At 41.6% G+C, this 25,527-nt stretch overlaps 2 protein-coding genes across 5 annotated transcripts; one reads left to right on the top strand and one right to left on the bottom strand.

Moving 5' to 3' along the window:
• The first annotated feature begins 444 nt into the window (after window positions 1-444).
• LOC138199125 (uncharacterized) lies at window positions 445-11,971 on the top strand. Its single transcript, XM_069151075.1, is given in 18 exon segments — window positions 445-727; window positions 1,140-1,305; window positions 1,398-1,550; window positions 1,653-1,813; window positions 1,923-2,099; window positions 2,200-2,338; window positions 3,332-3,519; window positions 3,602-3,743; window positions 3,853-4,019; window positions 8,573-8,812; window positions 9,157-9,322; window positions 9,428-9,628; window positions 9,661-9,821; window positions 10,009-10,207; window positions 10,303-10,422; window positions 10,524-10,711; window positions 11,144-11,285; window positions 11,393-11,971. Coding segments are annotated over 18 exon segments (3,078 nt in total). The 5' UTR covers window positions 445-535; the 3' UTR covers window positions 11,569-11,971.
• Window positions 11,972-12,432: 461 nt separating this feature from the next.
• On the bottom strand, window positions 12,433-24,276 carry hook1 (hook microtubule-tethering protein 1). Of its 4 annotated transcripts, XM_069150070.1 has the most exons (22): window positions 24,018-24,276; window positions 22,489-22,574; window positions 21,655-21,727; window positions 20,977-21,027; window positions 20,418-20,550; window positions 20,049-20,116; window positions 19,757-19,819; window positions 19,314-19,397; window positions 17,323-17,486; window positions 17,106-17,246; window positions 15,823-16,024; window positions 15,548-15,658; window positions 15,364-15,451; window positions 15,216-15,282; window positions 14,982-15,122; window positions 14,752-14,839; window positions 14,479-14,510; window positions 14,299-14,381; window positions 14,113-14,213; window positions 13,886-13,987; window positions 13,710-13,778; window positions 12,433-13,591 (listed from the first exon to the last, which is right to left on the bottom strand). In XM_069150070.1, exons 1-22 carry the CDS (start codon window positions 24,060-24,062, stop codon window positions 13,433-13,435), a joined length of 2,151 nt encoding a protein of 716 aa, XP_069006171.1. In that variant the 5' UTR covers window positions 24,063-24,276; the 3' UTR covers window positions 12,433-13,432. The 4 variants fall into 4 exon arrangements, with proteins under 4 accessions (XP_069006171.1, XP_069006174.1, XP_069006175.1 ...); XM_069150073.1 differs by lacking the exon at window positions 24,018-24,276 and having other exon boundaries at window positions 21,444-21,727; window positions 22,489-22,514; XM_069150074.1 differs by lacking the exons at window positions 22,489-22,574; window positions 24,018-24,276 and adding an exon at window positions 21,444-21,486 and having other exon boundaries at window positions 21,655-21,694.
• Between the last annotated feature and the right edge of the window lie 1,251 nt (window positions 24,277-25,527).

Here is a 25,527-nt window from a genome sequence, read left to right as displayed (position 1 = left end):
GTAATATTACTAAATATGTCCTACTTTTGATAATCTTTGACAAACAAAAGTGATTCCAGTGGAAGAACATTTGGTTTCATCTAAACCCACAGGGAGATTTTTCCGCCCACTCACCATGACAAGACATTTCTCAGCGTTGCACTTTGTATTGTTGATTAGAGTCTGTTTGTACTATGAACATCTGTTTACAGCCATTGAAAAACAGCGAAGATTTTGCACTGTGTGATCATATTGGGAAACTGATAGCATTCTTGCTCATGAGTGACTGCCATAATATGACTTGCTTACATAAGGTGTCATCTTACACAACACAATTGAGGTATTAGTTGTCATGGTAAGGTAGGTGTGGTTTGTAGCTTGTTATTCAAGCACACCATTACAGGCACCTTTGTACAGACTCTGGAGTTGCTTGTTTTTTCAGTCACCTGTCCTGAGTGTGTGGATCACAAAAGCATTCAAAATTTCAAGCGAGGAAGAAGAAAATCTTGAAAAACAACGGACATTCTTCCTGCTGTTTTTTTTGTGCTCTTTAACCATGTGGCTTTATAATTTTTTGCTGAGTTTTGACATAAAAGGAATATTCCTGTTTATTTTTCTGTTCATTCTAATTGCAGACTTCCTCAAAAATAGAAATCCACCAAATTATCCTCCAGGACCTACAGCTCTCCCCCTGGTGGGGAATATCTTGAGTATGGACAACAAACAACCCCACATTTACTTTAACAAGGTACTGATCCACATACAAGTTACATCTTGAGGAGCTTGTGAGTATAAAGGACCAAAAATGTGGGGTTATATTGTTTCTAAATCCACTTATTAATGTTGTTTTTAAATCTGTTTTTGTTAACTCGACTGAGATATCCTGATGCGTTTAAACATATTTGATTAAAAAGATTGACTGAACAGAATTTAGTTCAAGAGAAATATCTTGTTCGGTAACTCAAAAAAACTGTAGCCATTGCAATTACTTTTATCAATTTACCAAAAGTTGCTATTTTAAATTGTTCACTTAGTAAGTCCATTTGAAAGGGTTGCCAATTTCTTTCGCATTGTGCTTTAGTGAACAATTCATTCAGTTCATATTATGTGGTGGTGTGTTTCTGTTCTTCAGTGCTTGTTCCTTGGTCTATTGTCCACAGCTGGCTGAGATCTATGGAAATGTGTTCAGTGTCCGCTTCGGCAGTGATAAGACGGTGTTTGTATCTGGGTACAAGATGGTGAAGGAAGCCATTGTGACACAAGCGGAGAACTTTGTGGATCGACCATACAGTGCAATGTCTGACAGGTTTTACTCAGGAACTTCAGGTGCAAAAGTATTTTTGTTCCCTATTGTATTCTGTACAAATATGAACTGCCATAAGTTTTGAACTTCTTCACCGCTGTGTGCTTGTGTCCAGGTGGTTTATTCATGAGCAATGGTGAAACATGGAAGAAACAGAGACGCTTTGCTTTGTCTACCTTGCGCACCTTTGGCCTGGGGAAAAGTACCATGGAGCAGTGTATCTGTGAGGAAATCCGATACCTGCAGGAGGAGATGGAAAAGGAGAGAGGTGGTTTAAATTGAGTGCTACATGAGCTCATAATGATGCAAAAACAGCAACAACAGCTAGTAAGCTAGTCAGCAAAATAAACAGTGGCATCCTCTTCCTCAGGTGAACCTTTCAACCCAGCAGGCCTCTTCAACAACGCTGTGTCCAACATTATTTGCCAGCTGGTGATGGGGAAAAGGTTTGACTACACCGACCACAACTTCCAGATCATGCTGAAGTATCTGTCTGAGGCTTTTCAGCTGGAGGGCTCCATATGGGGTCTAGTAAGTTAATAACAGCCATTTAGGTCACTCAACACAAGAGTCTAAACTCTGCAGGAGTCAGTCCTCAATATTAAAAAGTTTCTCCCATCACCTGTTCTATCCCGAGTAGCTCTACGACTCATTCCCCAGAGTGATGAAGCACTTGCCAGGTCCTCACAACAAAATGTTCAGCAAATACAACGACATCCTGGACTTCATAAGTCAGGAGGCACAGAGGCATAAGAAGGACCTGGACCCCAACAACCCCAGAGACTACATCGACGCATTCCTTATTGAAATGGAGAAAGTATGTTGATGCCTGCATAGCACATATTGCTCTTTACATCATAGACATCTGCCAAACTACCAGTTGTTCTCTGATGTATCTTCTCTGTATTTGTGAATAGCATAAAGGGTCTGACCTGGGCTTCACCGAGACCAATCTGGCCATGTGCTCCCTGGATCTGTTCCTGGCTGGGACAGAAACAACCTCCACCACTTTGCTGTGGGCTCTGATTTACCTCATCAAATACCCTGATGTCCAGGGTAGGTGACGTACTGCCATGAGCAGCTAAATAACAAGGAAATGCCAAGGAAATGCTTGTAGCTCTGTGAGGCTGCACTAAATGCTCATTATGAAAATGCTAACATGCTGATGTTTAGTAGGATCTTTTTTAATTCCTGTGTTTACAATCTGAAAGTTAGCATGCTAACGTTTGCAAGTTAGAACTAATAATAAAACCAGTAAAAAAATTCCCAAGCTGTAAACAGCAGAGACTTAAACATCACTGCACTTAGCAACTCCAACTGATTGCTGATTGGTCCGCCCTACTGAGCAAACCTTCATTCAAACAGGGTTTCCAGACTATTATCAATAGAAAAGGAGTTTGTAAGAAACTTCCATATGTTGACAGGATAGAAAAGGTAAGGGCAAGCCAAATATCATGCATTCTTAGATAAAAACACAAATATAATATCCGTCATAAATTTAATAAATATCTATTTGTTATTTTATTAAAAGTCAATAATATGAGCCTGTAGTGGGGCAAGAAAAAAGAAAACCAGAAGATCACTTCCACCAGCACAAAGTGTCATGACAATCCATTCAGTCCTTCTTTTGGATTCAGTCTAAACCAAAGTACTCGACTGATCAAAAGACCAACATCATCCTTCGAGCCAAGTTGGTAGCATGGCTAAAAATTAAGAGATTTTTGCATTGCCAGTTTTGTGTAAAAGTTAACCCTACGTTATCATAGCAATAATTAAAAGCTTAATGCTGAAATTGAAAGTCATATTCTTGGAAAAGAACTGGTCATGTTTTTTCTCTGTTAAATGCTCAGCTCTGGAAGCTATGACTAATAGTGGGGGTAAAGAATGTTGAAAAAGTTTTGCAAAAGTAAATCTTACACTAATTGTGAATGAAAAGACATGCAGGTCAAAGAATGGCAATCAGGTCAACAAAATATATCTCTGTTAGGGAACAAAAAAAAACATTTTCTCCTCCAGTTGAGGCTCAATTCTTTTCATTTCCTTTGATAGAGAAAGTCCAGGCAGAGATAGAGAGCGTGATTGGACAGATCCGCCAGCCCACCATGGCTGACAGAACCAACCTGCCCTACACTGATGCTGTCATCCATGAGATTCAGCGGATGGGAAACATCGTTCCTCTCAACGGATTCAGGAAGGCTGCCAAGGATACAACACTGGGTGGTTACTTAATACCGAAGGTGCATTTAGTATGAAGTGATTAGTTATGTGTTGTTGTGGCGTACGTTGGGGTTATCCTTGTTTTGTTTTGTTTCTTTTTAGGGTACATCCTTGATGCCCATCCTGACATCGGTGCTGTTTGACAAGACTGAATGGGAGACTCCAGACACCTTCAACCCTGGACACTTCCTGGATGCTGAGGGAAAGTTTGTGAAGAAGGAAGCATTCCTGCCTTTCTCTGCAGGTACAGCCGACAACATTCAGCTTGTGTTTTAAACATAAATAGACAGGGGACATTTGTTGTCATCCATAGCTTTTGAACTTGCGTATATACATGCTTGTGGACTCTTCAGGGAAACGTGTGTGTCTTGGAGAAGGCCTCGCCAAGATGGAGCTGTTCCTGTTTTTGGTCGGCTTGCTGCAGAAGTTATCTTTCTTTGTTCCTGATGGAGTAGAGCTGAGTACAGAAGCGGAGACTGGAACTGTGCGAGTACCTCTCCCCTTCAAGGTTCATGCCAAGGCTCGCTGAACCATTTTCATCTCATCTCACCATTTTACACTCAACGAATGTGGAACAGACATGACAAATGTTTTGGTGAGGAAAGTGGTAATTCCTTTTTAATCCACCGCTGTATAATTGCTGCCTGTAGGGAGGACTTGTTCATTCTCTTTACCTACAAATAGTGCTGTTTTAACTTTTGACTTATTTACAAACCAGTTGAATCACAACAAAATCATCATATTATAAATCTTTAATTAGGGGTCCAAGCACCAATGGTGGTGGAACCCTGTTTTTGCTCGCATTTGTATTATTATTGTTGTTATTATTCCGTCAGTACAAATGATTGTGGAGCCCAAACCGTAAGAGGTGAGAAGGTGAAAGTTTAAAGGAAAATAGTGAGCCCCAAAAATTATTTTTTGAAAAGATTTGACACATGTTAACTATTAGGGGGCGCTATGATAAAAGTCAATACATTTTGTTAAATAACTCCTGAATCCTATGTCACACATTCAAACGCGGTATATCCACTCGTTCTTTTAATACAGCCATTGAAATAAATGTTACAGTTGTGATAAATGTTATTCATAAGAACGGTTGGCTGATGGGCATCCTCTACGTTATCAAGAAAGAGTGCATGTTTCCAAAACTCAACAAACACTTCTTTCAAGAACAAACTTTAAGACCAACATCAGAACAACTGCTTCTTGAAGGCCAAAACAGTTCAGGTGAAGGCTGTAGCTCATTTCACCTTGGTGCACTAAGGTACCGTGGACTACAACACCACCGGCTGGTTGGCTGGAGAAGAACAGTAGTTGTACCCTCATGGTTGAAATGCACTTGTTGTAAGTCGCTTTGGATAAAAGCATCAGCTAAATGTAATGAACTTGTTATCAATATCACAGGTGATGAAATAAAATTGCCTCTTTAGTGCAAACAGTTTAGAGTTCTTTGGATCCAAACGTTTAAGAAGATGCCGTGTTGAGGTCGTAACAGTTTTTTAGTCAGGTAGGTCCAGTCAAGCCAGTTTAGTTTAAAAGAGAGCGCTTTGCTTCAACAAAAAAAATAGTCCGAGAGGTAGGGCTTTGACTGTCCTACCACAGTGGTGCACTCGGATGAAGGGATGAAGGGATGGAGGGATGGAGGGATGGAGGGACAGACGGTCTCCTCTGTGGAACAACAGGTGATCGTGGTCCAACTCCTCTGGGTTAAAGGTGGCTCGCCATCTCCTTCATCAAGGAGAATCCAAATCCAAAATCTACAGGGTTTTCCAGGTAACTAAAAAACCTAGCCTGTACAAAAACAAGGCATCACAAAATTCAGTCCTCTAAGGCCTTACTGAAAAAAAAAAATCACATCCAAATTCTCATTGTACTACTGTGACACAACAGCAATTAAAACACTTAATTGGTTTTACTGTACAGTATTTCTTATGTCATAACATTTCTCTTTTCATCTTGAATTATGATTTTCTTTTTAAACATTTATTATGAAATTAACGTGTTTACTTTTTAAAACCATCTGCTGAACATGAACAAGCATATTACATGCTCACATTCTTTCATTTAAGATCATAGTTTAAATGCACATGTTCAGTAGTTTTAGACAAATTACATTTTATCATTAGCAGGAGGAGTGCATAATAGGACAGTATGGCTGCAATATACATAGCAGTGGTTAGAGCAGTTGCTTCACAGTGAGAAGTAACTGGGTTCGATCCCTACTTGAGGCACGAATCTCAGTTCAGAAAACAATTCATACCGTAGCATGTCCAAAAAGTGACCCAAAATGAACTTTTGTATATAGTATAGCCAGGGCGATGCGGCTAAGTGTGACGTTTCGCCGTGACACAGGAAGTTGATGTTTAAGGTCAAACGATGCTCCAAACCTCGCGAAACTTTGCACATGCGTCAGGCACCAATTTTCACGAGTTTTTGAAGATGTTAAAGAAGAATAAGAAACGAGATCGAGAAAAAAAATTAAAAACTGCAAGCGGGAATATGCGGACCCTTGCGTGCTGCACGTCGGGGGAGCCGGCGGCCCCGACCCGCTGGATCCCCCGACGGCTGTCAGAGGTGAGAGGCGCCTCATCCTGTTGTTAACAATGTTTTATTTATGTGTCTTAAGAGCAAAGGGAGACTGTGCCCGGTATCAGCATGTTGGTCCTAAAAGACACATAAAAAACACATTTCACTTGAGAGCTTTGTCTCCTGGTTCAGCTCACTGTGACGAGCACCAGGTTGCTACACAGTTGACTAAATGGACAGGTGAGTTCAAGTCTGATTTCTATGTGGACGCTTGGCAAAACCATCAATTCACCTGTGTTAACCTACTTAATGTTAACACTTCAGCCTACTTGAATCATTTAAAAATACTTTACTTTTACCACCATCTCGTGTTGGTATCCAGAATTACAGGCAGGAATGCACAGTGTGCAAGTCTGTCCACATTGTAGAAAAACGTAAAAGGAAAGTAGATATACAGAAATCTTTTATCAACTTTGATAGCATTCATGGTAAATTATTTAATAAGTACACCAGTGATTTATCATAAGCCTACTGAGCTTTCTCCAATAGGTGTGATGTGTTCAGCAAAATGTCAGCTATGTCAGTCATCACATTCTTTTTCAAGAAATCTGCAAAATGTTTTGTGATCACCTTGCTACATACATTGCATCCGGAAAGTATTCAGAGCACTTCACTTTTTCCACATTTTGTTGTTACAGCCTTATTCCAAAATGGATTAAATTCATTTTTTTACATTTCAATTTTTTTTTTGAAATTTTTGCAAATCCATTAAAAATTAAAAAAAAAAAAAAAAAAAAAAAAAAAAAAATCACATGTACATAAGTATTCACAGCCTTTGCCATTACACTCAAAATTGAGCTCAGGTGCATCCTGTTTCCACTGATCATCCTTGAGATGTTTCTACAACTTGATTGGAGTCCACCTGGTAAATTCAGTTGATTGGACATGATTTTGAAAGACACACACCGTCTATATAAGATCCCACAGTTGACAGTGCATGTCAGAGCACAAACCAAGACATGAAGTCCAAAGAATTGTCTGTAGACCTCCGAGACAGGATTGTATCGAGGCACAGATCTGAGGAAGGGTACAGAAAAATGTCTGCAGCATTGAAAGTCCCAATGAGCACAGTGGCCTCCATCATCCGTAAATGGAAGAAGTTTGGAACCACCAGGACTCTTCCTAGAGTTGGCCGCCCGGCCAAACTGAGCGATTGGGGGAGAAGGGCCTTAGTCAAGGAGGTGACCAAGAACCCGATGGTCACTCTGACAGATCTCCAACGTTGCTCTGTGAAGAGAGGAGAACCTTCCAGAAGGACAACCATCTCTGCAGCACTCCACCAAGCAGGCCTGTATGGTAGAGTGGCCAGACGGAAGCCACTCCTCAGTAAAAGGCACATGACAGCCCACCTGGAGTTTACCAAAAGGCACCTGAAGGACTGTCAGACCATGAGAAACTAAATTCTCTGGTCTGATGAAACAAAGATTGAACTCTTTGGCCTGAATGCCAAGCGTCATGTTTGGAGGAAACCAGGCACCGCTCGTCACCTGGCCAATACCATCTCTACGGTGAAGCATGGTGGTGGCAGCATCATGCTGTGGGGATGTTTTTCAGCAGCAGGAACTGGGAGACTAGTCAGGATGGAGGGAAAAATGAATGCAGCAATGTACAGAGACATCTTTGATGAAAACCTTTTCCAGAGCGCTCTGGACCTCAGACTGGGGCGAAGGTTCATCTTCCAACAGGACAACGACCCGATGCACACAGCTAAGATTATAAAGGAATGGCTTCGGGACAACTCTGTGAATGTCCTTGAGTGGCCCAGCCAGAGCCCAGACTTGAACCCGATTGAACATCTCTGGAGAGATCTGAAACTGAAAATCTGAAGATCTGAAAATGAATGACGCTCCCCATCCAACCTGATGGAGCTTGAGAGGTCCTGCAAAGAAGAATGGGAGAAACTGCCCAAGAATAGGTGTGCCAAGCTTATAGCATCATACTCAAAAAGACTTGAGGCTGTAATTTCTGCCAAAGGTGCTTCAACAAAGTATTGAGCAAAGGCTGTGAATACTTATGTACGTGTTATATTTCCGTTCTTTATTTTTAATAGATTTGCAAAAAATTTAAACACTTTGTCATTATGTGTGTAGAATTTTGAGGGAAAAAAATGAATTCAATCCATTTTGGAATAAGGCTGTAACATGAAAAAGTAAAGCGCTGTGAATACTTTCCGGATGCACTGTAACAGGAGAAATAGTTTTAGTGAATTAATAGAGTATTGATATTTGAATATAATGTATACATGTATATGGCGGCTTCTTGTGTTTACAAAGGAAAGGAGTTCATGTAGCCATTTTATTTCATCATGGTGTGGATTTGTCACTTTTCGTGTCCTGAATTTGATTAAAAGAACCCTGACTCAGTGTGTCTCACACACACACACACACACACACACACACACACACACACACACACACACAATCATATTAAGCTGTGAGTCAGCAGAGTTCCAGCCCAACTCTAACTAAGAGTGGCTTATGGGGCAAGAGGTCCTCCTCAGTCTCTTACTTCTCTCCTCTCCGACTCCGCTTCACCATGTGGTGGTGGAAGCTATTTCTGTGGCTTGATATGAGAAACATGCTCCTTTTTATTTTTGCTTTCCTCTTCGTAGTGTATTTTCTTACCAAAAAGGATCCACCGCACTTTCCTCCAGGACCGTCAGCTCTACCCCTTTTAGGAAACGTCTTCAGCATTGAATCTAAACAGCCTCACATTTACCTAACCAAGGTAAGGTGATAGCATCAAGGTGTTTCCATATTGTGTTATACCTGATATTGAAAAGTCCACTGAAACAAACTCGGCATGTCCAACAAGAAATATTTCTATTCAGTTATGACCCACTTTAGTGTACAATCGCTGTTTAATGTGTAAGACAAGTCCTTAAGTAAGTTTAGTTCACATTTATGAGACCTTGCTCAAACAGAATATTAAAAAGTGTATACTATGAAATGATGCCAACAACCTGTAGATGTTAAGTCATAGTGTTGCCAACATATTGTGCTGAATTATGCATCTCATCAGAGTCACATGCTAGACAACAGACCCGCTATTCTCTGGCTATGCATTCACAGCTGGCTGATGTTTATGGGAATGTGTTCTGCATTCGTCTGGGGAGACACAAAACAGTGTTTGTGTCTGGGTGGAAGATGGTGAAGGAAGCTCTCGTGACACAGGCCAACAACTTTGTGGACCGGCCTTACAGCCCCATGGTGACCAGAATTTACTCAGGGAACTCGGGTGAATCACGCAGAACTAAAATACACACATTGAGTACACCAGTACTGAGAAAGTCAACCTGCCTGCTGATCCCCACCTGAGCAATGTTTGCTTTCTCTGTGTCAGCGGGTCTTTTCTTTAGTAATGGGAAGGTGTGGAGGAGACAGCGGCAGTTTGCCGTGGCCATGTTGCGCACCTTTGGTCTGGCCAAGGGCTCCATGGAGCAGAGCATCTGTGACGAGAGTCGACATCTGCAGGAGGCGATGGAGAAGGAGGAAGGTTGACGAGACAAAAGAGACCAAAATGTAAGCAAAATACTCACACGGTGTACTATGACTAAAGACATTTTCTCTGTTCAGGTGAACCGTTTGACCCGGTGCCACTTTTAAACAATGCGGTGGCCAACATCATCTGCCAGATAGTGTTTGGGAGACGGTTTGACTACGGTGACCACAACTTCCAGAGCATGCTGAAGAACTTGACTGAGCTGGCCTACCTGGAAGGCTCCATATGGGCTCTAGTAAGATGCAAACGCAGCATTTACACCTTTAAGAAAGTCAGTGGGACAGTGTCATTGATACATAATTACTTTATGCAGAACAAAAAATATTGAATAGTCAGTGTGTCTATTGAAGGTTTCTCTTAGAGAGAATGTGAGCTGAAAGTAGGCCACCTCTGAATACGTTCCTTATTTTCTTTCCTAACAGCTGTATGATGCCTTCCCAGCACTGATGAAACGCCTGCCGGGGCCTCACAACCGCATCTTCAGCAGCTCCAAATCTTTGGAGGCATCCATCAGGGGAGAGATAGAGAGACACAAGTTGGACCTGGACCCCAGCAACCCACGAGATTATATCGACAACTTCCTCTTAGAGGAGAAAGTGCGGCGCTCACATTCGGATAACAGAAATGTTGAAATGAGAAGGAAAATATCACTACAAAGTGCTGACTATGTTTGTCCCTCCACTCTGCTCGACAGCACAACAGAAACAGTGAAGTGGGCTTTGAGGAAGGAAACCTGGTTCTGTGCTGTCTGGATCTGTTCCTGGCAGGCAGTGAAACCACTTCAAAGACTCTGCAGTGGGGTCTCATCTACCTCATCAAGAACCCTCACATCCAGGGTCGGTGGTCAGACAGGACTGATCTTCGATAAGTAAATAGATTAAAATAGCAGAGGGAGAAAATGTTGAAGAACCATAAATACACGTGTTTTGACTCCTAGAAAAAGTCCAGGCCGAGATAGACAGAGTGATTGGACAGACCCGCCAACCCACCATGGCAGACAAACTCAACCTGCCTTACACTGACGCCGTCATCCACGAGATCCAGAGGATGGGAAACATCGTCCCGCTCAACGGGCTCAGGGTGGCTGCCAGGGACACGGTCCTGGGGCGTCACTTCATACCCAAGGTGCATCTGATCTATTCACTGAACACAGCAGCTCGAGTCCACCACATGTTAATAAAGAAAACTAACGTGTAAATTTGTCCTCAATAATAATAATAATAATAATAATATGGTAAAATTAGCAACATGAGCTGATCTGAAGATTTATATTCTAAAAAGAGCAAGATGATTGATTGTGTGTCTTAAACATTTGTAGTTCCAGTATTTAAGATTTAAGCCCTATTTTGGGATGTTTCTTAAAGCTGGGGCAAGTGTTAGAAAATCTTTTTTTCAGTAGAATTATTCTCCTCTTTCACTGACTGGGGTTGCTGTAAATAACAGTATTTAGTGTGTGCATAGACTGGGATTTGTCGTTACAATAAGGAAGTGTTAGCTTTGTACTGCAATATAAACCAGCCATTTGAATACTGTCACTGTGACTTGTGGTGTGTGCAGGGGACGTCTGTGATGCCGAACTTGACCTCTGTGCTGTTTGATAAGACTGAATGGGAGACGCCAGACACCTTCAACCCTTCTCACTTCCTGGATGCTGAGGGAAGGTTTGTGAGGAGGGATGCGTTTTTACCTTTCTCTGCAGGTAACGTTCACCTTTCAGTAATAAGTCTGACTTTGAAAATAAATAACAAGGCTGCAGGAAATGCGTGTCCGCGGGATGATACTGTAAGTTATGCTTCTTCTCCGCAGGAAAGCGTGCGTGTCTCGGTGAGGGTCTGGCAAGAGTGGAGCTGTTCTTGTTTTTCGTCGGTTTGTTCCAGAAGTTTCGTTTTTCCACCCTGGATGGAGTTGAGCTGAGTACGGAGGGGATCACTGGGGCCACACGCACACCGTACCCCTTTCAAATCTACGCCAGCTCCCGCTGAGCTCTACAGACCATATGCCACAGCAAAACTACAAAATATACTTTTATATACAGTACATAGATAATAGCCGTTTCATTGTGGCTAGTTTTCCCATCAATATAAAAATACCAGTACCATTTCAATGATGATGGGTGGTACAAGGAAATATTTTCAACAATATGTAATGCAGAGGAACAATAGGATGCTCTTTGTTTAGCCACAGCGCACGACTATGACATGAATTGTCCTTTTTCCCCCACACTTCTATTTAACCAGCACCAGCATCAAAACTCTCACAATCATGTCTGTTGTTTCCTACTTGTCACTTTACATAAATTATTTGAATTTCATTAGACTATTGACAACGATAAAAATAAATGTCATAACAAAAAGACCACATTTCTCTCCTCTGACTCTTTATAGGTTAAATACAGCATATATGTTTGGATCTATCCTGATGGAGTTGATTTGTAAATTGATGCTCTATTGTCACATTATTGGAATCGGCTGTAAATAAACACCTGAGTGTCACATTATTTGTGGTCAGTGTGTAGTTTTGGTTTTTCCAGAGTGCAGGAGTGTTTTTCTTAACCATTTAGGAGCCAAACTGCGACTAAATATAAAATGCACTTTTAGAAAAAGAATTTATTTATCCACAAGAAAACCAAAGCTTTAAAATAGTAACCTCTTAAAATCCTGAAAACGTTATAATGCCTTGCTTACTTTTCTTCATTTACACACAAACATATGACGTAACTCATGTAGTTCCTGTGCTACGTCTGATCGTACCTCTTATTTTTAGGTGAATGACACCGCTTTTAAATGCGAAAGCTACAAGAATCATCCACGGCAAAGGAAAAATCAAAAAGCGCTTTGACATTAATCTTCAATAACAGAATGCCTCTTTAGTGTTGTTGCAAACATACAAAATGAGAAGGTGATCAACAGCCATTTTATGTTGTGTAACTAGTGCGGTTTAACTTTAACAACGTAGCATCAGACAGCTAATAACCCACGATATCAAAGACAATACCTGCTTCTCTACAGCGCTCTTTACTCTGAAAACATATGTCGTTAAATGGTCAAATCACTTCCTGGGAATATAGAGAATAATGGATAAATATATATATTCCTGGGTTTCTTTTCTAAGATTTGTAGTTGCAGCACCTCACTGGTTGATTGTGGTTAATATGACCAGTAGGAATTTCACAGCTTTACATAACGTCCAGTAAAAACTCCGATGATGTTTGATGCTTAAAAAGCAGTTGGTGGCCAGCACCAAATGTAGCATCAGTCTGCTGGATGACAACATTAGTACCTCCCCTTCACTGCATAGTACGATGGTACAGTTTGTACATACTATAACAATCATCTGAAGTTACATTTTGTTAGCATTCAAGTAACCCTTTTTAAAATCACATTCATTACTGTAACCGGCTTCAATTCGGAATAAAATGGTTACACTTCTCCCATTCCTGAACGTCAGGATGTCGAAGAGCCAAGGCAAAATGGGTTGTAGTGAGCAAGTTTGCAGACAGTGAAGCAGAAGCACAGGGCAGGATGGGAGTATGCTGTAAGGATGGGGCAGTGTGCACTACTTTAGCTAGCGAAGTGAACACGGGTTGCAAATGTCCTACGTAAGGTCAGGGTTCAGGTTAGTGTCGAGTGACGGTATGCTGTAACTCCAGCTGGGTGACCAGTAGGGTTGTGTTTGTTAAGTGAGTGCTCCTTGATCCCAGTTGGCCGATTCCTTGACCCCTCCCCAAGTGCTGAGAGCAGATGCGTTTAAGGTCACTTGAGAGCTTACTTGTGGGAGGGTTGTGGGTTGTTGTTTTTTTTTTTTGTCTCAGTTGAATAAGGTGACACTTTGGCTCCGTGACACGGTCTACTTGGAGGTAGTGGCAGGCACGTTGACGGAAAGCACCTGGCGTGGGGCGTTTGAGACTTGACGCTGCTGCGACAAAAAGGACTGGCCGGGGGACAACATGGAGGTAGAGCGGCCCCCGAGACGTGACTCAATGGCCAACTTCTGAAAGTTCATACTCTGAGGACAGAGGAATAAAAAAAAAAAAAAAATGCAAAGTATGCCGAGTGTCAATAATGTCCGAAAAGGCAGAATTTAAAATTTGCAACTGATCTTTTTTCTTAGGATTTTATTTTACCTTGTTATACCAGGCTGTGACGATGAGCTTCTCCTCGTACTCTCTCAGCCTCGCCTGCTCACATTGACGCTAGGAGGCAAAATGAAACATCAATTAGACCAGGAAACAGTCCTTTAAAAACATCCTGGGTATTCACATCACAAACATTTATGGAGGTCATAAAATAGCAGCTTTACTTCCAGGTTGAGAATCTGCTTGTCCCGGTCTGCTAACTGGTTCCTCAGACATTGGATCTCAGCGGTGGCGGGATTTAGTTTAGGGTCCAGTGCTCGGATCACCTACAAGCAGGAAGGAAGGAAAAACAGTGAATTACTGGTACAAACGAATACCCAAATTACCGGACTAAGCCTCAATTTTTAGGGATTAACAAAACAAGAATAAAACAGAAAAAAAAGTCACTCACATTGCGAGCTTTCTCCAAGTACATCTTGTACCTCTCTTCCATGGCCCGCATGTCATCATCCTTCTTCTTCAGGGCGGCCATCAGCTCATCCAGCTTCAAGGCTGCTCATCAGAAATTAGCAGCCGTCATTTCAGTAATTTGGTTTTGACAGGGAAGCAGCGTTTGTGTCATGATGGCAACACTTACAGTTTTGAGTGTTGTCAGGCTGAAGGTCCTCCAGCAGCTCTTTCTTCTTCATGATTTCGTCCTGAGCCTCATTCAGCTGGACCCTGAGAAAAAAACAACAACTCATTCTTAACCGTACTTTACACACAAATTTATTTTACATCCCGCAACTTTTAACACAGACCCAAGAGTCACACTTACATGTGCGCATCAAGCTTCCGCTTCAGGTTTGACTGAAAATAAAAATGAAGGGATGAAATCTGGTTAAAGAAATTCATTTTAGACAGCAAAATAAACATCAAAACACTATGTCGGGGCTTTTACCTCTCAGTCAGTTTAAAATCTGGACTGAAACCATAAACTAGTGTGATTTCGTTGTGTAATACGATGCCAGCACAAAGTCTATTGGGCTCAGATTAAGTCTGTGGGGCATATTTTCTCTGTATTAGTGCCAGTGCATGTTGGCATACTTACATCATCAGGTTTGGCCGCCTGACTCTGCAGAGCCTTCTGAAGGTCCTCGACCTGCAGCTGCAGCTCACTGATCCGCTCTCGACTCAGTCTGGAGATGAACAGCCATGCAGAGGAAGGTTAAGACAACACACTATAGCTTAAATGTATAAACACCAAAGTAACAATGGAGAGAACAACTTCCATCACATCTGTCCGTGGTTGACCTACAATCAGACATAAACTCTGTTAACCTGTTCTCAGTGTCCAGTTCACTGCGTGTCTTGTGAGCCTCCTCCAGCTGGGTTTGCAGATCGGCGATCTTCTCCCGTTCACATTCCTCTTGCTGCACTCTCAACATCTTGTTCTCATGCTGCAGACTGATGAACTTTTCTCTAAAAAGAACCACACACTCAAAGTCAGAGCTCACACACACCACGCAGAAGCAGAAAGGTTACGAATCACAATTTATAACGGGAACACATTACCTGTATTCAATGGGCATTAACTCAGCTGCCAGGTTATCATGGCTGGGGCTGCTGGAGGGAAGCATGCCTGTATGAAAAAAGGTTGTGCAGATTAGAATACCAAAGCAACTAGTGGCTAAGCAGCATCAACACTGACAGAATGAGATACCTTTTTGAAAGAGCTGGTGCTGTTGAGCCTGAGTGCATCGCAGCTCCTCGTTGATTTCCTTCAGAGAATCTCTTTCAATAATGATCCTCTGGGGGAGGAGGACAAAAGGAAAACTGTTAGTGAAGAGAAAACCAAAGTAGTTATTTATTTATCTATTGCTGAGACATTTCAAAAGCTGCTATACCTCTTTTTCCTTCATTACAGTGTCATGCTTCTCCTCCAACTTTTTCATCTCAAAAGCCAGGTTGTCTGCTCGTCTGGTCTCCTCGGACAACTTCCTGTGTAGCTCCTGGACCTAAAAAAACAACAAAACAAAAAAAACATGCAGCATCAAATACATTCTTTACCAGAAAATACAATCAAATATAATCAATACGGACAGTCTCTGCTAAATCTGTGCTTTGTGAGACAGCACGGATATTCCCTTTAATTCGGAACCACGCATCGCATATATTTCACCTGTTTTTTGTACGACTCAAGCTGAGCACGGGCAGCGTTGGCCTTGCGAAGCTCTTCCTCCAGACTGACAGTGTTGTGCATGTAGGTCATGTTATTCTCTTCCAGCAGCTTCATCTGCCTCTTTAGATCACCAAGATTCTCCAGCTTGCGCTTGTATGTTTCCACTGAGGCCTCCAGCATCACCACACGATCTGAGCAGTTCCTACAGGAATTCAAAACACAAACACAAACATCAGTCGGGTGGTTTGGGGCACTTTGAGCACAAAGTTTAAGATGGGAACAAAATGGAAATGTAGTTTAATTGTAGCACTCTGGTAGATCAGCGAGCAGTATTTAAATAAATCATCATCATGTCAAATTTCTTGTATATGTTCACATGTTTGACCAATAAAATGATTTTGATAAAACACAGTTGCAACCATGACAGTAGACAATGCTTCAAATATGGATGTTGCTGCAAAGAAGTCACAAATTGTAAAACATGGACTCTTCGATCACATCTTCAACCCGATATCACAGGAGATCACAGTTTCAAGATTAGTGTCAACAATTCAGTATCTGACAAATAGTGAAATATGGTGACAATCTCCCCTTCTGGTCCCGAGTTAAGGTGTTGGAAAGTACTTTTGCAGAACATTTTGATGTCACAGTGAGGTTGACCTTTGTGATTTTTTTCATAATCAAAAAGAAAAGAAAAAGTCAGTTGCTTGGGTGTCAAAGTTCTGCTACTAATCAGTAGAAATGCAGCTGGTTTACAAGGTGGTACCTTGATTCCACAGTTTCAGAACTGGATCTAGAACCAGAACTCTTCTGGTGGAAAAGCAGTATCAGAAAATCAGAGTCTGGCCTTCCTAGCTGACGTAGCTGTGTGCTAGTTTGTCATTAGGAGGCAACATAAGGTGGCTGCCTATAAACTGCCTCATTAGCACTGCTGTTAAATCTTCTATCCATAATTCATACATCTACATATAGGTATATATATATATATATATACATACACACATCATTGGACTGTGGGCTGGAACGGCTGGAGAAAACCCACAGGTAAAACATGCAAACTCCACACAAACCGAGCCCAGAAAACCAGCGGGGTCGAGCCCAAAACCTTCTTGCCCGTCTCTTGCTGCGAGGCAACAGTCCAAACAACTGCAACACCGTGCCGCCCGCTTCCTAATCTTACTATGTTTATTTTTATGGTTAGCACTCTCCTCTAAAAGATAATACTTTCCCAGACCAGATCAACCTGCTACAGACCAGGTGTACATCCACACACTGACACAAACCTCAGGACATCCAGTTCATCTTTGAGAGCCCGTGATTCCTCTGCCAGGCTGGTGAGCTCGTCATTACGGTGCTGAACCTCAATCAGCTGTTTCTCCAACTCTTCACAGTGGATCCGGTAGTCATCCTTAGCAGCCTCCAGCCTGGAAAAGGCAAATACACATAATTATTTGGTCTGTATTATAATGACGTGGCTGAGGTCCATTTGAGAAGACAGACCTGAAGGTCTCCTCCTGCAGTGTCTCTAGTTGCTGCTGTAACTGATTGTGTTTCCTTCCTGAGGGCGTGCTTGGGTCGTCAAACGTGTCCAGCTGATTGGCTCGGTCTGTCAGGACATCATTCTCAGCCAATAAGCTGTTCCGTTCTTCTTGAAGGACAGCCACCTGTGCAGGGACAATGATGTGAGAGCCACTCTCACAAGTACTCCAATTTCACAGTTACGGTGAATTTTAGTTAGCTGGAAAAAACTGTAACGTTAAATCTCTTCTTGGTCAATTATTGCATGCAAGGCAGAGAGGTCACATCTGAGCATCAACAGACACCCTCTCCATTACAAATAACTTTCCTCCTCTCCCAGCTGTTAAAACAAACAGTGCAGTTAATCCATGCTGGAAGCAGCAAACATGTTAATACACTGTTAGTTTTTAGTTCTCACCCTTTCGTTTTCTTACATCGAGTTGACAATCTTTGCCAGTTAAACAGAAACTGGATAATTAGATTAACATGTACCTGTTTAAAATCCTGCTTACAACATGCCTCCAAACTAGAACCCTGGTTCTCAACTGGTCTAACCTCTGGAGCCACATTCTTTCTTAATCATTAAGTCATGACCATAGACTGTATATAAAAGTTTTGACATTTTTGAGCTGCTCAAATTCATTTAATATAAAATAGTGCACAATAAGTGCATAATACGCAACACCTTCATGCACTGTTAAAATAGGAATTAAAACGTGCAACAGAAGTGCAAAGAGGGCTATAAACTCCTCAAAACAAAAAGGCAGCCTTACCTTGAACTACAGGCATATATGCTTCTGAACTGTATGAAATGAAATAAAAAAGCAGACTTATTTTTATTTGAAAACTATTGGAATGAAAGCTAATTACTGATGTGACAATATTTGTCATAACAACACAGACTACAAAAACCACATGTGCTGTGTCATGGGAAAGGCATGTCCTTCAAAGTAAAAGCGCAGCAGGAGACGTTCTGTAGATTTAAAAATAAAGTTAGACTTTTTTTTCCCCCTCAACACCCACAACTCACTAAAATAGCCCCAGTACCCACTTTTGGGTCGCGACTAACCAGTTGAGAACCACTGATCTAAATAAAAAGTACGAAGTAGGTCAGACTCTAAAATAAGAATTAACACCTTTAAATAGGGCTGGGCTAAGTGGTTGAAATAAATATTGTTACGATAGATATAATGCACGTGTGCAAAATAACATAATAATATTGGAATCATAAACAACTGTCGTGCAACGCAACAGGCAAAGTGTTTCACACATGTAACATAAAACATCCAGTAACTCAAGTTGTTTGCTCAAAGTCAAATTTTTTGCCCTGCCCTGTGATTAACTTCCATTCACTGGTCTTATGAACAATACTATGCCGCATAGAACAACATGCATTTCAAAATAATGTGCTTTCCCCACATGAAGATGTTCTCAGGCGTATTACTGGAATAATACAAAAATTATTAAATAACCAAGCACCGCATGACTTGTCTCTAACGGAATCCTAACTGAGCTCCCTGTTAGCGGAGTTAGAGTAAACATTTGCACGGCTGGTTTAGATGGGTTTAGTTTTGCCGGCCGGTCGACCATGTTGGACTTACCTCACTGCAACGAGAGAAGACTGGGAACAGAATAATGAATCTGTAGAGAGTCCAGTTGAACAGTTGATCAGTGCCTCTGCTAAATTTAGTCTGCCTGTACAGTGCTGAGTGAGGCCTTCTGGCAGTGGCAGAGTATGGGCCGGATACTACAGCGGGATCAGCAGAGACCAGACTGTAAAGCTCACAGTCATTCTGCCACAGCAGCTCCAGACAATGGACCCAAACATTACAGCGAATTACTCCTGTTTATGCTGTACTAAAGGCATGTGTGTGTGTGTGTGTGTGTGTGTGTGTGTGTGTGTGTGTGTGTGTGTGTGTGTGTGTGTGTGTGTGTGTGTGTGTGTGTGTGTGTGTGTGTGTGTGTGTGTTCACCTGTAGGTCTAGCTCTTCACAGCGTTGGGCTAGTGCTTCCTTTTCTGCGAGAAGTTGCGCTAGGTCGTCAAGAGCTTGTTTTAGCTGGACAAGATGAGAAATTGAATTAATTCAAACACATTCATGCCCACATGCAGAGAAAGCAAAGATACTGCTTCTACTACTATTTTTTTGACTGTTGACTTAAAAAAAATAAGTATATCCTCCTTAACTGAAAACAAATTACTTGCAAATTAGTTGCAAGTGAAAATAAAGTTTTCATGTTATGAACTACACACTTGAGGGAATTTTATTTTGTTTCTTTGCAGGGGTTAAGGTTAAAACCCACCCACCAACTGGACATTAGTAATCCGTTTACACATTGATTTGTAAGAAAATTTCAGAGCAGAAGACACCAACCAAAAGACCCCATGCAGACGAATCTCTGCAGTAATAACACTGACCTGCTGTTCCAGGTCCCCCGACAGCTCTGCTCCAAACGGGGCCACGGTCTCTTTACTCATGAGCTGAAGAGGAAAATGTCACTGGTTTTATTACAAACACTGATTAAATGATCTGCAAAGCCTCAACCTATTTTAACTACATGCAAACATGCACTCTGCCCTCCTTCAACACCAGCAGACGTCCTTTGTTACAGTTATTCAAAAAGGTGCAGCTACTCGGCAAATCTTTTCAGGATATTTTCAACACCTCTAATCTCAGTAAGTGAGAAACTTGGTGTTAAGCTGGACCGACCTCCTGGATGGCTGTCATGACAACATGCTGCACAGACTCCTCCAAGGTCATGATGATCTGAATGTATTCTGGCGGTATAAGAGAGAGATTCATCACAAAAACACACACACAAAGATATATGATTTTCATAATCCATGTCCGACCTCCAAATACAACATTGGCTAACCCTCATTGATTGTCCTGCCAGGCTGCCTGATGAGCTCTGCCTTTGACAGTGGCGGGGCAGGGCAATAATTAAACATTGTTTGGTTCACAGCCTTAACGGCCAATTCCTCTTCCTATCTACACTGGATATGCTTCTGTACATGTATTCTGTTCGGGTCTGATTTGTGTACAGAAATTGCGTGAGACATACAGGCTGTGACCTGCCTTGTTTGCGCTCGCATCTTACAGCACAGCCCAGTATGAGCTGCAGCAGCCTCCCCAGCTGCACAGGGTCTGAATGCTCTGCCACCAGGGGAAGATCTGGCACGGGAAAGTCTGAGATTTCCTGAGTTAAGACCTGAAGGTACACAAACAGAGATAATGCACTTAACAAACACTTCCTAAGGCAGGTAAATATAAATAAACACAGCCGGCTGATTTCAAAAGCTCCACCTGTAAACAGCTGTGGTGGTAAAGTTTTGCGACAACCAGGAGGCCTGATGAATAAAATATGCCCTTTGTGTGTAGATATGCCTGCGTTTCTAATCGCTATGGTGTTTGTAACGTCTACCAGGTGTGTGCGGCTTGATGTGTGTTTCGATTTGAACACTACTTTCCTTTAGGCAAGTCTCCTGAGGCTTTTCTCTACGTGAGCAGTACATACTATAATTCCAAAAAGAATTGCATGAACACACAGAGTCCAGAAGCTCTCGTGTCGAGTACGTGTTTCTATCAATCACCCTACAGCTGTGCAAAAACAAGGGAGCCGTGTTGTACTTCATACCTCATTATAATAGTCAACCACCATCTGAAGGATCTTCTTTAGGTTGTTCAGCTGAGGAGAGAGAAACATTAAGATACAAATGTTTTTTAATACAAACATACATCAAGATGATGACATCACAACAGAAGCCCTTCCAACAAAATTTATGATCATGCGATGAGAAAAGAATGAGACTTTTCAAACATGTGAAAACAGGCTTTTTTTCAAAGCATTTGATGTGTCATGGCAGATTAAGATAATAATAACATTAAGGATCGCTCTTTAATACCAGGAAACTTAAAGTGAAGCAGCTAAATGGAATTCAGCGGTTATCTTTTTTTGGAATTGCACAGAAAAAAGCAGCAGCAGGGAAAACACCATCACAACCCAAGAGAAGGAGACAGGCATGCCTTTTTTTTATTTATTTTTTTTTAAATACATAAATTCCCCTTGCATTACATATAGCTAATATATGTGGACAAACATACATGCACCCATTTCACCAGAGTCAGAGCGCAGGGTCAGTGTGGGCTAAGCCAGAAGCAGCACCCCGTGGAGCAGGTTGAAGGTCAGTGTCAAGGACAGTGTGGCAGGTTTGGAGCAAACAGAGGATTTAGCACACAGGGGCTTCAGCAAAACACGCAGAGAACAGTCAGAGAGGACAGATGGTGGACAGAGGGACACGACAGTGCTCTGTACCTTCAGTCTCCAGTTGTCCTCAACATCTGTTTTGATACGACCGAGCCATCCATCACTGAACCATGCTGGGTCTCTGCAGCACACAGAGGGCAACAATAGCTATTCTACGCATGATTTCTAAATTTGCAATTCAAATTCTACATATATGAATATCACCGACGTTGTTATACATCATTAATCAGCCATGTTGAATGCACTCTAGATGCTACCCATGAACCCAATTTAATCAAGTAATTAAATTCCTATATTTACTTAAACATTACATAACATTAAAAAAACAAAAAAACAAAACAGGAGACTTCTTTCATTCAGCTGTGCAAGGAAGAGATAGTTTCTCGTTAGGAAGAACAAATGATAATTTATGCAAGTCAGGGCGAGTTGTCCATAGAAGAGAGCCTTTACAGTTGTGGTGCATTTTGGATTCTTGAGACTGCGGTGTCAACACTGGACCAAACAAATGGATCCAAAACTAACCCTCTGATTTTGTCTGACACCGTCTTAACTTTAGTGAAGACTCACACATCAGAAATACGGTTTGCCAAAACAACAAATGGAGCCAGAAATGCAAAAAACAAATGGTTAGTATTTTTTGTGTGTGTTTTAAAGAGGGATTGGGACTCTTTCACAGTACATTAGGGCAATAAATGGCGGCTGAGTGATGAACAAAATCCTCTATTTTAGCTTTAATACATCGGTGGAAAAGATAGAAGTGTGCCATTACAACCGTTTCTACTGTACCTCGTTGACTTATTATGCATCTGGCGGTGTGTGTGATGTGAATTACTCAAGCTTAGCAAAACTGGTTGTAAATGAATAATGTATGTGCTCTCTCACATCTGATGCAGCGCCTGCGACATTGCCACTCCAGTGGTCAGCTCCTCCACCGTTGTGCAGGGTGCAGCAGTGTTGAAGGTCTGCAGCTGAGAGGCACAAATAAACAGCACCATCAGGATAACTGGTCAACAAAAGAAGGGGAGCATAGCAGAGCTGCAATGATTAACTGATTAGTTGATGGACAGTACATTAATTGCCATCTATTTTAATCAGCAAATAATCATTTCGAGTCATTTTCTATGAAAATGTGAATATTTTGCGGTGGCTTTAATCCTGTGATAATAAACACAAGATATACTTTGGTTGTGGAATGCTGGTTGGGTCAAATAAGAACATTTTTGGCAGCATCTCCTGTTTCGGGAAGCAATGGTCAACATGTTTGACCTTTTTCTGCCATTTTAAAGACTAAAAACAACTAACCGATTAATAGAGAAAATATTCGAGAGATTATTTGATAATGAAAATAAAATGTAAAAAAATATATTTGCAGCCCTAAAGAAGAGGGAACAATGTAGTAGTGCATTTTATAAACCATGCTATCACTGAGGAGTTTATCTACAACGCTGCACATGTTCTGAAATAGTGTAATTGTTTCAAATTCCCTCTGAAGAAAAGTAAAGGTAAAAAGAGAAAGCAGAGGACAAGGATGTACTGATAACCGGATAGAGGCCGAGGGGCGGGTAGGAGTGTAATGGCAAAGAAACCACAACAGCCAAGCAAAGATGAAGACGTCCCTACGTAAGTGAAGATGTAAATAATTCAAGTAATTCTCCTGCTCCAAGATCTTTTTCTTCAAATAAAACCTGCCCAACTGGGTCCTGTAGACACCCTGCTGTTTACAGTAACTACCAAACCTACGGTCTCTAAAGGCTGCTGTGCTCTAATGTGTTTCCACCTGCCCAGTCCACTCTCTGGGGGTAACTTTTACAGTTTAAATACACGAGTTGTTCAACAAAAGCGACTGATGTGGCTTTTAGATGCAGCAGCAGGATGTCAGATCAACCTGATCTGATTAACAAACGCTTATCCTCGCATTAACCCGCAGGATGGCCAACACCGCGGATCTGAAACACTGCCAGCTTTAGATGGATAGTCGTGTCTAAGGTGAATGGAGGTGTTTAACTCTGGGTGGTTTTAGCTCCATTTAATCAGTTACATAACGTTAACAACAACAACAAAACCACAACAACAACAAAAATCCACAAATATCCCCTGCTTAACTGGATTAGCAGTTTATGTCCAGCATCAAACCGGAAAGGTATTGTTGTCCTTTGCGTGGTGATGATTTTTTTTTTTATTCAACAGCCTGCAGGGTGGATGTACCACCGACCTTTCTGAATTTCTGTGCGCTAATAACGACGTGTCTCTGCTGTCGGACCACCGGACAAAAAAAAAAAAAGTCTGCTGTATGTTTGCTTCATTCTCCCTCAGCTTGGTGCCTTCGCGGACACCTCCGCCGCCTACAGACAGGTACATTAAATCCATGCCGTGGTTTCGGCAGCTCATTCACACGAGTAAAACAAACTCACCCATATTATGAGGCTCTCGACCAGCACCGTTTTGTTCTCGTCCATTTGTCCCCTTGTAGCCAAAAGCGGAAAATATCGTCCTCCACCTGTCAGCAAAGCTCTTCCGCTCCCCTCGTCTGCATTTGACCTCACCTGCAACCAAAGGTAGATTTCTAACGACAAATACGTAGCTTAGAAATGAATGGCCACTTTTCCGCCACAAAACAACGTAACATGTACGCGAATGGCGCAGCTTCTTCAGTCCGTTGACGTCCGCTCACTCGCAAGGCTCGGTTGATGTGAATCGAAGGCGGAGCGAGATAGAAGCCGCGTCCAATGAGCATCGAGATCTGGGAAGATTGACGGTTATTAAACCGCACTCTGGCCAATCAAAGAGCTTGATGTGAAAGTTTCGTAGGCTTTCATTATCTGGATAACGTCATAACATTTTCCACCTGTGCAGTTATCAGACGCCTTTTGCTTTTATCCACGAACAGAAGGAAATACACTTGTGTTTTAGAATTCGCTTAATACAAGGGAATGGAGTCCAGATACATGTCTATTATTTTGTGTATTTTTTTTGTTTATAAAGGTTACAATATAAAATCTCTTGTGGTAACCAACTTTAAAGTCCCCGTGAAGGCACAGAATTGCTGACAAAAATTGCAATCAAAGCCCATGTGTTGTGTAAAAACAGGTTACATCCCAAATCATACAGTAGAAATGATTGATAGTTGTGCAAAAACTTTTGCAAAGAAAAAAATGCAAATATGAAAAAGCTCTTAACAGATACATTTATTTTAGGAAATCTTGTACTTGCTCACCCAACATAAAATCTTTATTTCAGTCCTTTTCCTGCTTGACTACATGAAGTATTTTAAATTACACAACCTCATAACACACATAGCATAACCTCACCCAATAAACCAACAGATTAAAAATCCTGCACAGCCATTTTCCCGGGTTTAGAGAAGAACAATTAACACTACTGGAATGTTAATCCTTTAAGGACTAAATTAACAAAAACATAGTTGTAATCAACAGTGTTTCCAGACAGCCACTAAAACCCTGGCCGCATTCCAACCGTTTGCCCAGAGTAAATCATTTCTCGTGAGTACAATAAACCTCCTGACGTTATCCATTTATATATCTCACGTGACTGTGTACTTGACTGACTGCTTTCAGTTACTTTGAGATAAGAAATCTCACAAGTGTCACTTGCTCTCTTGAGTCACAATATGGAAAAATACAACCAAATCTAAAAGTAGATTTATTTAAAAGAATTCTTACATTATCCTGTAGCCTGGTGCAAAAACTCTAGTGATCATCCAGCCTAGCTGACATTTCACACACTCTGAAATCAGTGTGCGTGTGAGCCGAGGCTGGACTTTAGCCAAGAGCCCTCTGTCATGACTATCACTGGGTGAGCTCCTCTGTTTTATCTCCTGATTTTTGCTACTCTGAGACCCTGACCCTCACTAACCGATGGTGACTATTTTTAGATGGCCTGACCCATACGGACAACCACTCT

Source organism: Embiotoca jacksoni, unplaced genomic scaffold (assembly GCF_022577435.1).
Source record: "Embiotoca jacksoni isolate LCO1_2020_lvr unplaced genomic scaffold, fEmbJac1.0.p SCAF_16, whole genome shotgun sequence".
NCBI classification, from domain to species: Eukaryota; Metazoa; Chordata; class Actinopteri; family Embiotocidae; genus Embiotoca; species Embiotoca jacksoni.
This window is presented reverse-complemented; position numbering and strand designations above follow the sequence as displayed.

Coding starts and splice junctions, on each gene's coding strand:
- hook1 (XM_069150070.1), bottom strand. CDS start 24,062: ATGGACGAGAACAAAACGGTGCTGGTCGAGAGCCTCATAATATGG. Junction 19,820..20,048: donor TCATGACAGCCATCCAGGAG/GTCGGTCCAGCT, acceptor TTTCCTCTTCAG/CTCATGAGTAAAGAGACCGT. Junction 14,840..14,981: donor GAACTGGACACTGAGAACAG/GTTAACAGAGTT, acceptor GTTCATCTCCAG/ACTGAGTCGAGAGCGGATCA.